The sequence below is a fragment of the Lynx canadensis genome, chromosome A3 (genome assembly GCF_007474595.2).
Source record: "Lynx canadensis isolate LIC74 chromosome A3, mLynCan4.pri.v2, whole genome shotgun sequence".
Lineage (NCBI taxonomy): Eukaryota > Metazoa > Chordata > Mammalia > Carnivora > Felidae > Lynx > Lynx canadensis.
In genome coordinates this window covers 65,312,773-65,328,028 of record NC_044305.1, presented here as the reverse complement: position 1 = coordinate 65,328,028, position 15,256 = coordinate 65,312,773, and the positions used below count along the sequence as shown (strand labels likewise).

The 15,256-nt window shown below is 48.1% G+C and overlaps 1 protein-coding gene across 1 annotated transcript in view; it reads right to left on the bottom strand.

The window, feature by feature from the left end:
• Positions 1–5,714: 5,714 nt before the first annotated feature.
• Positions 5,715–15,256, bottom strand: part of PRKCE (protein kinase C epsilon) — a 497,798-nt gene continuing 488,256 nt past the window's right edge. Inside the window, exon 15 of the mRNA XM_030310527.1 lies at positions 5,715–8,700. Coding sequence (XP_030166387.1) covers positions 8,554–8,700 — 147 coding nt within the window. The 3' untranslated portion in view covers positions 5,715–8,553. The remainder of the gene's footprint in view (positions 8,701–15,256) is intronic.

Sequence of the window (15,256 nt, the reverse complement as noted above, 5' to 3'; positions counted from 1 at the left end):
ACGATTTTTGTCTGTTTTGTTTGGTTCACTGATGTCTAGATGAATGGTTGGCACGTGGTAGGAACTCTATGAACATTTGTGGAATAAATGGGGGAATGAATAGTTCTGCATTATCTGTTCCGCGTGCAAATACTTTCTGTCCTGTCTGAGCAGACCCTACCAGTCACTGGGTCTGACAATTTGGGCAATTATCTGTAGAATGGGCATAAGAATACAACAGTTTCATGGGGTCATAAGGACTAAGTAAGTTAGAAAATTTCTGAGCTTCAGTTTTCTCATCTATAAAATGGGGGTAACTGGAGCATCAACCACCATATAAACTAGAAACTACCTAAATCGTGTGATTTTTGTGAGGCTTACATAGATTACTTATGTTAAGAGCCTAGCATGGTGTTCGGAACAAAGAAGGATAATACATGTGAAACTTAAATAAATAATTAACAACCCAAAGAAGGAAGCCTAAACGGTGAGATTCTGCAGTTGGTGCCCGGAGGGGACCCCCCCCCCCCCCCCAGAGCTCCAAGAGCAGGGTGGCTGTCTGCTCTGATGCACAGAAGGCCTGAGAAGCAAGTACAGTTTACTTGGTGTTTGGGTCCTAGAACTGAGAATGACCTGATCTCAGTCCTCAGGCAGCAACTACCGGGTCCCATCGGGAGAGCGGGCAGGGAGACCTCATCTCTCCTGTCATACACAAAGGCAGCCCTCTACCGAGGGCTGGGCTGGGCTCTCTGAGAGACCATCCCACCTGCAGAGACCATTAAGGCACTTTGAAGGATTCCCATCCCCTGACAATCTCCTGCTGGGAACAGAAGTTACAGCATTGCCCTGGAACTCCAGTTCCCCACCCCCGCCTTTCCCTGCTACTCCAAGCTGAGTGCGGGTCTGGTATTTTTGCGGTAAGCGTCGTTGGTATAGATGCTTAGGCCCAAACAGATTTACAAGTGTTTTTGCCCACATGACTAGTTGGCCATAAAACAGTTTGCCATGAAGATAAAAAACAAAAACAAACACTGGTTGATAGTTTGGTTTCGTTTCTCCACTGGTACAGTGCTCCCATTTTGACACTCTGTAAATCTTAGCTCTCGTGCTATACAGCAGCACAGGGTGTCGAACCCATGTTTCCCATAGAAAATGGGATGTCAATGGATGTGAGACAATACACCGAGAGCAAACAGCAGGGTAGAAGGCCTTCACAATGCGACACAAAGCTCAGTTATATATATGCATCCTAGCACTTGGAAACACATACCTCTCTTAATGAGGGAAGAAAATTGAGTGAGGAAAGAAAAAATGAGATAACAAACAGGGAGATGAATCAACCAGCAAAAAAAAAAAAAAAGTATAATATTACGATAGAAAGACTTTGAAGTGCTTTTGCACAACACACAAAATATAATCAGTGGTGGGGTGAAAATGCTTGTGGCAAAGTTGCTTACTGCCCAATTCCCTAGAACCAGCTGAGTGGCCACCCGGAAGGCCCTTCTCTGCCCTTTGCGTACCCATAGTTTCATCATCCTTCAGTACCCTCTCACCACTGCCTCCTCCAGGAACCTGCCTGGATAGCACACACCTAACCCCTTTCTCTGGACTTACCCAGTGTCATCTGAAGAGCTTATCTTTGTCTCTCCTGTCAGCCCTGTGCTGCTCTCCTGCATGGGCCTATCACGTCTTCTGCTGGTCATAAGTTCCCTGAGCACCAAGACCTTGTCTTCACCACTCTTCTCCCTGCCTCCCTTCCTGCCCCCGAAAGGGTCTTTCACAGGTGGGGTAGGGTGTGAGGGTGCCCCAGGAGAGCTGAGGGGCAGGACATCCGGAGGATGAGAGACAACAAATCGGAGCGAGGATAGGAGAGCAGACCTCAGGAGACCAGGCCACGCCACTCGTGGTACAGGCTGGCCTCTGATGAAGGACAGGGCACCTTGGGGAAGAGAAAGAATACTAACAGTTCTAGATGCTGTGCTCTGGAATCTTTATCTCCCTGACCCTTCACAACAGGACTTTGAGGTAGTAGGTCTTGTTATCGCCATTTGATGAATGTGGAAAGGCACGGTTGCCTGCCCAAGCGGAAAGAGCTAGAGCCAACCCTCGCTTGCTGCAGACTCTCTGAACCGATTTTTGTGATGCATTTCCCCGGGTTCTTTTTGGTGATCTCAGTAGCTGCCAAAGGGGGAGGCTTAGCTGCTCCCTGATGACCTCACTGACCATGTTCTGAGACATATATGGACAAATATTTTATTAGCAAGCAGGCACAGAATAGTCTTGTGGACATTCCGCAAGTTGCATGAAGTCCCAGCTCCGGCAGCCTGGGTGTTTCCAATAGGGCCTTGAAGCAAAGGTCTACCCAGGTCAAACACAACCCTGTGCCAGCCACAGACGAGGCTGTCTGTGGGAGTTAGGCAACCAAGGCTCTGGCAGGACAGCAGGGGGACACGGGCAGCTTATGGGGCCAGCCTAGAGTGCCATCCCCAAGGGTGAAAGACAAACCTCATCCTAAGGTAGGTGTGTGTGTGTGTGTGTGTGTGTGTGGCAATTTTTTATTGATGTACAAAACACATAGAGGGAAGTGCACCAATTGTAAGGGTACAGCTCGGTGAATCATCACAAAACGAACGTAGCTCTTTGGCAGCTCCCAGCTCAGAGAATAAAACTTAACCAGCATCCCAGAAGCTGTTTCGTGGCCCCTTCTAGTCACTACATCCCTTCCCCATGAGGGCAACCACTCTCCTGATTTCTAGCGACACAGATGATCTGTTTTGCTTCTCTGCACAAATGGAAGCATACAGTCTATACTCCTTTCTGCCTGGCTTCTTAGACTCTGCGTTATGTTCTGAGATTCATCTGTCTTGTTGCACGTAGTTATAAGTCATTTGTGGCTATATAGTATTCTGTTGTGTAAATACTCCACAATTCATTTGTTATTCCACAGCTGCTAGACTTTTCTGTTGAGTCAAGGGTATTCATATCTGGCTTTAGCAGACTTTGAGTAGCCAAAATGTTTCATAGTGGTACCATTTTATACTCAGACCAGAAACACCCAAAGTTCCAACTGTTCCATATCCTTAACGAAACCTGATACGTCTGCCTTTTGGATTTAGTCATTCTGGCAGGTATACAGTGGTATTGCACCGATTTAAATTTGCACTGCCCTGATTACTAGGGGAGGAGAAGGCTATTTTCTTACATTCTGGTTTTTTTTTTTTTTTTTTTTTTTTTTTTTTACTTTTAAATGCAGAGATTTGTCTTTAAATATCTTTGCCCATCTATTATCCCAAATGTATCACCAACGTCACCTTTCTAACATTCTTTATGCTAGTTAACAAGCCACCATTTTCCTTGAGAAAATAGTTTCCTGGAGTTCCTTATGCTGGTGACAAGACCTCCAGGTGTCGATGGGAGATAAGAGAGCACATGCACTTGTGGTAGGCTTCTGGAAAAACACTATGCGATCAGCTGTCTGTCGCTAGAGGAGGGATTCCTGATGGGCGCAGCCGTTCCATTCTTCAGGTATTGCTTACAAACAATGAGGCTAGAGTAAGAGGAAAGTAAGAAAGAGACTTCATAATATGACATCTAAGCCTTCTTTCCACCCCCATCTCTCTGTGGCTGTAAGTGCTATGATAATGCACGTCACGTGGCTCAGTCCTCTCATCACATGGGGATCTTTAGGCCACTGCTCACCCAAGCGCTGGACTCTATTCAGGTACAAGGAAATGGAGAAGGGGCAAGGTACTCATTGATCCTATGAGAAATCTGTTAGACTGGCAGGTTTTCAGTTCCAGGGCACAGCTGCCCAGACAGGCTTTCCTGAAGCGGTTCTGGAGCCATCTAGGCCTCGCCAGGAGACAGCGTTCCTCTTCCTGGAACAGACCTACCAGCGCTGGGCATTCTCTCCTGGAATGTGGCTAGCGGTGGGGAGAGAGGTTCCGAACCAGGGATGCTGATCAGCCAGTGACTTTTCCTATAGCTTCAAAGTGATTTGTGCAGTATATAGATTTGGAAGGATGAGTTCCCTCATCTCCGGGACTTTGGAGCTGTCTCTTCTGGGCTACCAGGCAAGGGACGTGTAGGCTGGTCAGATTGCATTCAGTGCAATGCTTGGAGAGGTCCTCTGAACTCTCTGGAATGGCTCCTTTTGTTTCTTCTGACTTTTATGTAAATTAGTAAGACAGATAAGCTGGCAAGAGGTTTGCTTTTCCTTGGTCACTTACCTAGAAACTTACCAGCATCAAGGGAGGAAAATATGTGATGTATACAACTTTCCTGTTGGGGTGGATCCGGGGGTCCTTTTCCTACATCTCCAGGCAGGCAGGCGACATTGCTAAGGGGAAACCGAGGGTACATTCAGGATGACATGCCATAGTCATTGGAGGGCTCACAAGGAAGCACCACCCTTACCCCTGAGGATGACAGATGGTAAAACTGCAAATATTTCCACAACTTGGAAGGAAGACAAAGTTGTGGCTAATTGAAAGTTGTGGTATACTCCAGAACGTACTTAGGAGTTTCAAATATGCTTGAAAAATCTGTGTCAGAGAAGGAAGAGGAGGAGCCTTGCAGAACCAGCAGCGTGACATGAATGGAGTTGCCAAAAAGGAACACTCCAGAACAAAGGAGGAACCGGAGAGCCCAGGAGCCACCATGGTAGCCACGAACATTGGCTGAGCAGGGGCGGTGGGCATGCGCTAAAGCTCAGAGCCCCAGTGACCAGTCATGCTCCGGGACCAGCCTGCAAGGGGCCCCAGTCTTGAAGGAGTTTCCTGGACTCCAAAAGCCTGAAGTTCTGAGCGACCGGCCAGAACCTGAGTCCTGACGAGGCTTGAATGGGCACTGGCTTCAAGAAGATTCGGTGTTTGCTTTGCTAGAAAGATAAGAATGAGGGTGCTGCCTGCTTTGCTTGCCCAAATTCCAGCACTCCCAGGCCGACTGCATGCTTTCGCTCTGCGCCCAGACAGCCCAGAGCCACATCTGATCTACTCAGGCCCCCTCCATCTCGATGGTGGTAGTCCCAGAAGCACAGAGGCGAGGCTGGGTGGGCCAGTACGGCCATTTGCATCCTTTGTGCATATTCTTCTCTCTTTTTTAATGTTTATTTATTTTTGAGAGAGAGAGAGAGAGAGAGAGAGAGAGAGAGAGAGAGAAAGTGGGGAGGGGCAGAGAGAGAGAGGGAGACACAGAATCCAAAGTAGGCTCCAGGCTCTGAGCTGTCAGCACAGAGCCGGGTGCAGGGTTCGAACCCACGAACCACAAGATCATGACCTGAGTCGAAGTCAGACACTGAACTGACTGAGCCACCCAGGCGCCCCTCCTTTGTGCAGCTTCAAAGGGAAGGGGAAAGCCGAAACTGTGCCTAGGTTTCGGAATTTGGAATCCCTAATGTACAAAAGGCACAAAGCTTCATTGGTGCCACGCTGCCACTCCCAAAGAAGATAAAGAAATGCTCATTGGAGCCGAGAAATAAGATTTAACGCCATTGTATTTATTAGGTTCTGAAACAATACACATTCACATCCTTTTGAATACAGTACATTTGGCACAATAATGTTTACAATGAAATAACACTAATGAATGGCAAGAGATTAAAATTACATCCAGAAAGGAAAAAAATGTACAAATAAAGCATCACAATACAAAAAAACCCCTAAAATTGAGTACATTTTATATTTAGCCAGAATTATTTTGCACATAATTTAAAAAGAGGTAATTTTTTAGCCTTCTTTTTTTTTTTAAAGCAAGAATGCATTTTTTTTTCACCTTTGGAGGAAAAAACGATGTTTCCACTTCACAAAGTCCATAATGAGAGAACACAGGAGAACAGCTATCCTTCATATATTTTTTGGCATTTTTTTTTGCACTCAAGAGCTGGATAGATTAGAAAGAAATGTAATAGTGTGTCCGCTTCCTAAGCCTTGTGAAAATTGAAATGAAACAGTGAATACTCGAGGAACACACAAGCTTTTTTCTATAGACGACATGGGATTTGAACCCGCCTGTGAGAGAACTGATCAGCTCCGGCCCCAAGCAGGAGGCATCCCAGCCAGCCCAGCTTTGGTGCTGGAAGGGGGCATCTCTGGGCCAGGCACCCCGCGAATGACTGCCTGGAGCTGCCGGGTGGAATGTATTACTTGACTCTGCAGCCAAAATGCCAGTTGTTCTGTAGGAAAGGCCCGAGCCCGGCTGACATGGGAACGCCACCGGGGCCTTGAAGCAGGCCGCTCATCTTGCAGGTAGAGCTTGCTTGGCTGTTCCAGGTTCATCGTAGTGAAGGAAGCAGAGGAGAAACAGAGCAGTAGTGATGCAGGAGTATGATGGGCAGTATTGTCACGTCTTCTTAAAAACTGAGATGATGCCACCGTGAAGATGTTTCTGTGCTTGTACTCAACTCCGGAAGATAGTCTCTCCCCCAGTACGTCAAGTTACCGAAGAGAAATTAAGTTAATCTGTTCTTCTTCACTTCACTGGTACGCCAAACACACAAACTGATAGAGTAATAGTATTTCTAAGTATCATAAGAACGGATCATAACTACACCTGAGTTTTTCAAAAATAAAAACAAAAGGAAACTGAATGTCATCCTTAGTAATAACGAAGGCTACGGCCAACCAGATGCAAATATGGACACCAACCTTCTATGGGCTCGAGCTGGTCACCGTCCAAGCTTCGAAACCACCATCGAAAACATTCCTTTCACTTCCCCATCCCTCTCAGGGCATAATAGAGCACGGGAGAACTGTATGTGAGATTTAATGTAGCTTACTATATGTTTACGTCTTTTGAAATAAACCAAAATGAAATAAACAATACAAAGGACTCCTCCCCATCCTTGAAAAAGAAACATACCTTATCTCTTGGTAACTTGAACCAATACGCTTACAGAGTATTGCACCTGGACATTATTATAATTATTCTTTCATAGACTAAAGTTTTATAATATGCCTGAACATGCAGCAGTTGATACCTCTAAGTTCAATGAATTAATTCCACAGGCCTTGCAGCAAACACTATATACAAAAATCTCAAATGTACAAAAGGCAAAAAGCTTCATTAGTGCCACTTTGCCACTCACACGTATCTATATTTAGGGGCAGCTAGGAAATCCGCGTGCAACAGTTGGAATGGATTCCATTCCCTGCTAAAATCAGTTCGGTAAAATAGATAATCAAATAACCTCCGGGAAACATATACACAAAGCCACAGAGAACCCTTGGAAATCAAAGAATGTAACACTGTTAGCATATCTACAGGAGGTAACATCACATCCATGAAATAGTGTCCCACACGAGTTGCCATTTGCATGTCACACAGAAACAAAACTCCGAGCACGTCTCGCCACATTGGCAGTTTGCAGATAAGTTGCTGTTCCGTCTCTGGATTCCCTCCGCATAACCCACGTTTAGCCTCATTCGGCTTGCTCCGAAAGCAGAGATTTCATATTTAACGTTATATGTTTAATGTCTAAAAAACACAACACAGCAGTACTACCAATTCTTCGTAGAAGTGCGCAAAAGTAACACACTGTTGCAGGAAATAAATAGAGCGTATGCTGGGAACTCAGAACGAAACTGGAAAGAGAATTTGGGAGTGAGTTTTCCTAGAACCTCAGGGTCTTGGCCATTGCTGCGGTGGCCTCTGTGTTCAGGCAGAATTTGAAGAATGAGGAGCATTACTTGTTTTCTTCTCTCTCAATTCATCCAGCCCCCGTGTGCCACAAACCACAAAAACGTTAACAGCCTAAACCCTGGACAGTTGGTTTCTCATTGTATAATAGCCCTTTAATATCTACCTGTGTTAATATTGGAATTTATATCATTTGGCCGATTAGAAAGCCAATTTGGTGATATATTCTTCAAATGTTAACCGAGTTCAAAATCCGATTTCTTTTTCTACAAAGAGTGATTTCTTTCACGAGACACATGCTCTCACAACTTTGGCATGCCCAAGGGCTACAACCGAAGCAAGCCAGCGTTGGCCATTCTGCCAAACACGGGCAGCCAACCCATGCATCTCGCGGTGTGCCTCCACCACAGCGCGCCTCGAGGGCACCCACCCCCATGCCGAAGAAGCACCTGTCTCTCCTGGACAGAAGGGCGGAGGGCGGCAGGCTCTCAAAAGTGGGAGCCTCAGAACCGAGGCTCTCAGAAGTGAGAGTGATCGGGCCCCTATGTCCAATAGCACGGCCAGGCCCTTCTTGTTTGCTTTTCTTGTTGCTCTTTGAAGTAAAAGAACCGAAGCTGCCTTGCTGCCTCACTGCCAGGAGCCCCCGAGGAGTGGAAACGGGCTTGCCAACAAACCAAACACGCAGTGTGTCCAGCCGACCGCTGACCCCATGTGATTCTGCATCACTGGTGAGACAAGAACCAAGAGTGCCTTCTGGTCCCCAGGTGGAAGAGGGAGGAGCCCGCCTGGGGTGAGGGAACACAATAAATAGAGGGTAGACGAGGGACTAGGGCTCTGGAGAACAGGAGAGGCAGTTCCAGGCCTTCTGAGCCTCCAGAAATAGGACTCTTCTCGGCACCCTTTCCTGCAGCGTCACCAAACTCCACCTGGAACAGCTTCTCAGGGCATCAGGTCTTCGCCAAAGTAGGAGAAGCCTTTGAATTCCTCCTGGTTGATCTGCTTCACGATTGCTTCATCCACGAGTGTGAGGACGGGCTCTTCCCGGGTAAAGTCTTGGTCAAAGTTATTGACGTCTCTTTTGGTTTTCTGTGAGAAGAAAAGAGAAAGCACTGACTCCAGGCTGACCTTCCTCCCGGGGCCCCCCCACAGGGAGTGGGCATCACACCGACCAGCCTCTCACCAAAGCAGGCCTCTAGCTACTGAGAGAAGACACGGGGCTGCTCCAATGAGGTCACGACGGATGGCCCCAGGACCAGGAGGTGGCAGAGGACTTGGAAAGGAAGAATGAGTCCAGGTGGGAGGGAAGAAGGGGTGAGAGGGTATGATGGAAAAGCAGGGAAGTGGGATTCCCACAGACTGCCGTGTGGGGGTGGAGCACGCGTGTTTGGGAGCGTGGGATGCATAGCTCTCATCCCGTACTCCCCCTGCTAATCTAACCCTCTGGCTCCATCGAGATCTCCATCCCTGTGACCCGGGGAACAAACTTGAATCTCTCTCCCATGGAGTCTCCAGTGGTCTTTCTTGTCTCTAGGTAGACCTCCATAACCTTGCCAGGTCTGCTCCATATGACCTCTTCTAAGTAGGAGGATGAGTGGAGTGGGGGCAGGGGACCGTCTTCTGGGAAGCCTGCCTTGATCCCTACCTGCATCCACCACGAACCCTATTTTGTGCTCCTACATTCTTTCCATGATTATACTCAACATGCTGACTTGCAACGAATTGTGGCTATTTGCCTTGACCAAGAGCTCCTTAAAGGCAGGGGCCTTGTCTTACTCAACCTTGGGTTCCCTACAATAAGCATCTACTGAATGAATGGCCATGTGGAAGAACCCGCCACTGCACTGACTCCCCAGCCCCGAAGGACCCATACCCAGTTAGAGGCTCAAGTTCCCGAAATAGGGCTTATGGTCCATGGGGGATGGAGAGCAGCAAACAAACAAATCCTGGCTTTTGGAGAAAAATCTGGAAGTGTAAATAATATTCTCTCTGCCTTTCGGGACTTCCAGTTGATCTGGGAGCCAGTACTACTGTCTAGAACACACGCTGCAATAGTTAGAAAAACTTCCATGGAGAAGTCGAGACTTGGCTGGGACCTGAAGAATGAATTACGGTTGTGTTGGCAGAGAGGGGAAGAAGTCACCTCGGCAGGGAGAGGTGGGACAAAGATGGTGGGTGGGGAGGTGGGAACACGGAAGATGTAGAACAGGGTTCACTGAGTTGCCCAGGGTGGAGTCCAGCATGGGGATGGAGGGAGGCAGAGTGAGTCCGACTGCGGAGGCCTTCAACGCCCGCCCCCCTCGCCCTGCACTACATGGCACAATGCCCAGAGGATTGAAGGAGCTCCGGCAATACCCTTTCAGGTGCTGATTAACTGGTGTTACCCAGGATTAGTGACCTGGATGATGGAATAAATCTTGTGGAAAGATTAGCATTATTATTTGTAGGAGGAATATTAATTAATATAAGCTTTGTTCTGTGGAAACTAGTAACCTAAAAGATGTTAATAATACTCTATGAAAAAGGTGGTTTAGAGACAAAGCTATTTTTGCACCCTGCTCTTGGAGGTTTGCCACATACAGTGGCAAATTAAAGGCTCTGAGATGTCATAGGGTCAAGAAACCTGGTTCACTTTGTTTAGAACAGCCTTCCTCAAACTTGTCGTGAAACTTTCTTTTTCCTGAATAGCTTTTTTTAAAAATTTAATTATTTTGAGAGAGAGAGAGAGTGCACATGTGCAGGGGAAGGGCAGAAAGAGAGAGAGAGAGAGAGAGAGAGAGAGAGAGAGAGAGAGAGACAGAGAGACAGAGAGACAGAGAGAGAGAATCCCAAGCAGATTCCGTGCTGTCAGCACAGAGCCTGACTCGAGTCTCAATCCCATGAACCGTGAGATCATGACTGGAGCCGAAATTGAGAGTGAGATGCTCAACCGACTGAGGCCCCCCCACCCCACCTCAGGCACCCCTTTCCTGAATAGCTTAACATCCATCTCAGATGCAGAGTTCTGCAGGACACGGTTTGGGAACTGTGGTTTTATAGTTTATAAAGCACCTGCCCATTTGTTTCCTTATTTGATCCTTAGAACAGGCAGATACTATTACCCTGATTTTACAGATGGAGACACTGTGGCTCAAAGAGATTTGGTAACCAGGGTCACCCAACTAGTTAAGAGCAGAGTTGGATTCAAATCCAGATCCCTGCATGATGCTGCTTGCATAGAATGTCTAGAAAGCTGGACACTGGAGAAATGGAAAGACAATGCAAGGATCAAAGTCCACCCGGAGACATTCAGGCCAGACTGCTAGGCCTGGAGCCAGAAGGGCTTGCCAGTGGGTGAGTGCGGCAGGAGAAGCTGTGGGTCGGGGCGAGAGTGGGTAACCTGTACTGGGCGAGCTTGGCTGGGGGGGAGGGGGCATGTGTTCAGACCATCCCAGGCTGAGATCACAATCAGGAGGATAGCACACAGCAGGGATGACTGGATCTTTCGGCCACATCAGTCCTGCTTCGTGTCTTTTCTCTGGGCTTGAGCTGCATAGTTGAGTGGGTCTCGGAGACCTCAGAAGGGAGACAGAAGAGAGATACAGAAAATCCAAGGGATGGAAACAGGACCTGAAGGATGTGTGTGTTGCCCTTGAGATGAGGAACGTTGAGAAATCTGGAACTGCTCGGGCACTGGCCTTCCCTGTCTGCTTACTTGTTTATGCTTCACCTTTTCAGTCATTAGTGTCCATGGAAACTGGCTTCATTTCCTGAGGTCGGCTGAGCGTAGTGACGGAGCTAGATTCCACAGGACGTCTGAATTTCATCACTCACTGACTGTGTACCAGGCAACCAGGTTCGGTCAGCACAGCAAGGGATGTCCTTCCCAGAGGACCTCTAGCTCCATTTCATGCTATTTTGGGGCACCACCAAGTCAGCTCTGGGCTCTCCAGGGGTCACAGAATCATGGGTGGCATTTCAGTGACGGTGCCATTCTTTAAGAACTCTAGAGAAAGACATACTTGCCTTGTTTGCCCCCTTATCCAAACTGGCCCAGGCCCTGGTTTCCTTGGAAACATTTTGAATGCATATCAGTTACTCATTTCCAATTCAAGAAGCCAAGATCCCCACTATGTGCAATTCCTGACCATTAACCTTAGAGACTTGAGAAGTTTTCCAAAGCAAATATCTCTGGGAAACACCACTCCCTATTAACAGCACATAGACAGCATAGCATCCTCAATGTGGAGGGGACTGGGCATTATATCCTTTATTCACCGATTTTATTCTTTGAAAAGCTGGGGCGTCCCTGTGAGCGAGCATAAGACTCAACTCCAAGGTTCAGATGGACAACCCCCCAGAGACATTCCCCGTTGACCTAGATCCTCAGTCTTCCCATATGCCTCCCCTAGAGTCTAAATGTTAGACTCTTAGCCCACAGTGTGGAGCCTGAGAGGTGACCCTGGGACCTCTTCAGTCTTTATCTCCTTCATGAAGCCCATCCTACATGCTTGTCCCACACTTAGCAGGGTGACACGGAGGAGGACAGAGAGCACTAGCTGACCTCTTATCTTGGTACTGCCCCTTCCTGGCTATATGACACTGTGAGGTCACTCTCTGAGATTTAGTTTTTTCATCTGTAAAATGGGGGTAGTGACAGGCACTCTATAGATTGCCTTGAGGACTCAGTGAGACATCAGATGTTAGGTGCCTCAGTGCAGACTGCAACATGTAATGGGCACCCAATAAATGCACCTCCAAGTCTTAGCACCTGTGTGCCATGGGCACACATCATAGACAGCTTGGTTGCTACCCAACACAGTCTGTGTGGCCTGCCCATTGATGCCATGAGCTTCTCGAAGGAGGGACTGAGTCTTACATTTATCTGTATGCCTCCAAATGCTGAATGAGTGCAGAGCTAGGGTCTACCTGAACGTCCCAGTGCTTTGTCCAGAGATTGAGATTCTTCCAATGGCACCTGACTGCCCTTGGTAAAAGTCCCAGGGTCTTATAGTCCTCTACTTCTAAGGCCCTTCAGGGTCTTATCCCCGCATAGCTCCCCACTGCTTCTGGGCCCTGCTGGACCATGAGGTTCTCTGGACTCACTGGCTTCCCCTGACTCCAAGCCTGTGCCTGGAACCCCCTCTCCCACCCCTGCCTCTGTCCCATGTCCTCATCACCCAGCTGAATTGCTCACCCTTCCCAACCAGGCTTAGATGGCCTTCCTTCAAGCAGCCTTCCTGTCCTTCCACCCCTCTTATGGGCGCTCCATCATCTCTCTCTCTCTCTCTCTTTTTTTTTTTATGAAAGAGAGAGCAAGAGAGTGAGCGAGTGCACTAAAGCAGGAAAGAAGGGCAGAGGGAGAGATAGAATCCTAAGCAGGCTCCACGCTCAGCACGGAGCCCGACACAGGTCTGAATCCTACGACACTGGGATCACGACCTGAGCAGAAACCAAGAGTCAGATGCTCAACTGACTGCGCCACCCAGAAGCCCTCTCCTGCCTTATCACAGCCCTGATCACACACATCCTCCTCCTTTCCACTAATCTGTGAGTTTGTTGGGGATGGGGACTGGGTTGAACTCACATCCCATCCCCATCCTAGTGCACTGCCTGGCACACAGTGAGTGCTCAATAAATAGCTGCTGAGAAATGAGTGAATGCACTGCTCTTGCTTCTACTGTATCCAGAGCCAGGTAAGTGCTCTGGCTTCAGGACCACTGGCAGCTGTTCTACCAGATGGGCTTTTCACGGCGGGGGGGCCCAGGTGACGTGGCGAGATGGCTGAGGTCTGATCTGTGAGGGGCCTAGCGAGGGGCAGCCCAGAGAAACAGGCAGACTTAGGCCTACTTCATGGGGTTTCCTCTCTGAGCAGCAGTCATCTTGGGGCACTGGGGTTCCCTGATTGCTGGCAGGAGACCAACACAAACAGGTTCAACCAGGGTTTGGGAAAATTCCATCAAAGACAGATGGGCTAAGGGGACTTTATGACACTAACCCTTGTGGCTGATGTTAGAGGAAAATGACACTCCCCTTCCCTCTGGCATCCCTCCCGAGAGAGATAAGGTCTGGGATTTGAGAGGTCCGGGGCTGACTCAGGGGCAAGGGCCTACCTTTGGCATCTCCCACGGGGGAGTGAGGTAGGTTATGGAAACAGTTACAGGTCCCTCCAGATCCTTTTGAGAAACTGCAACTGAGAAGCAGAGCCACTGGGCCTGCCTTATAAATCACCGGAGGCGGCCGAGGGCTTGGGGGATCAGCCGGCTGTGGTAGTGCTTGGATCGCAGCACGGACATGGGCAGGCGGCCTGAATGCCTGCTTCCTGTCTGGCTGGTGCAATTCTTTCTCTCACTGTACTGAAGTCATAAACACCAGCTTTCAGAAGAGCCAGCGATTTCTGCTTCTGTCTTCATCTGATTACGAGATCAACAGATGACTTTGTTCTGAAGCACCGAGAAAACTCCCTAGTCTCACCAGCTGGGGCATGGGGCTGGCTTTCATGTGGCTACCTCGCTGGTCCCTGCCCACACCCCTTTACCTCTTCCGGGCATGACGAGAGCACAGGTTGTGGTCGCTCTGATCCATGCACACAATCAGAATGGGGGAGGGGGGAACATGCTGTCTCCACACAGTCTCCAAAATGCCAGCTTTTTTTGGTCTTGGGCCCACAGCAGGTTCCGACTCCCTCTTCGGAGTTCCCTTACAGCCACCTTACCCAATCTCACCCTCCTCCCAGCTCCCACAGCACTTTCTGGATCATGCATTTGGCCCCTTCTAAAACGCTATGTGTGTCACAGCCTCCTCTCAGATACCTTAAGACACCTAGGACACAGCAGATGATGTGAAAATATTCATTTGCTTGAAATAATTTCATTCACCAGAGCAGTCAAACCCCAAATTCCTCCTAGCTTTGAAATGTCAAAATTCTCACCTAAGCTCCACTTGGCTCTTTTACATACTTGAAAACAAAAAGCAAGACTTTAAATAATTAGAATGCTTGCTCTCTATTAAACAAATCTTTGTAGACACGTATCTATTCATTATACCCTTACATTGTAAATAACAGCGTATACGTGTGTATGTTAATGCACCCATGCTTACATGTGAAGTTAAATGAAACAAAGGATGTAAAACTGCATAATGCCTTGCCTGGCAAAAATGAGGGCTGGAACAGAATTTCAAGTTAACTATCATTTACCTAGAAATTGCTCCAAACATAATCTTCCATTCCTTTCTTCCCCTCTTGATCTTGTTAACTGAGAATTGGTCACACTTCGGGATTTTCTTTATAGAAATCAGAGCAAGATGTACGGGCCTCCCTGGCACTCGGCCGCCCATGGAGCTTTTATGGCACCTATCCTGCCCTGAGCCCTCAGTGGCTCCCTCCTTTTTAAAATCCACCTCCTTCTTAGCATGTAGTGGCCACAGCTGACCTTTCCACTCCTGACTCTGGTCTGAGCAATGCCAAGTGCTGTGGCATGACCTTCTACTTGGTAGGAACCCTCAAGTTAATCCGATGCCTAGTTCCATTTCTCAGGGAGCTGTGATAAATCAATGATGCTCTTAGTGTTACCTATCCAGTGTGACCCTATTATGGGTTGAACTGCATCTCCCAAAAAAGAGATGTTGAATTCCTAAGCTCTGGGATCTCAGAATGTGACCTTAT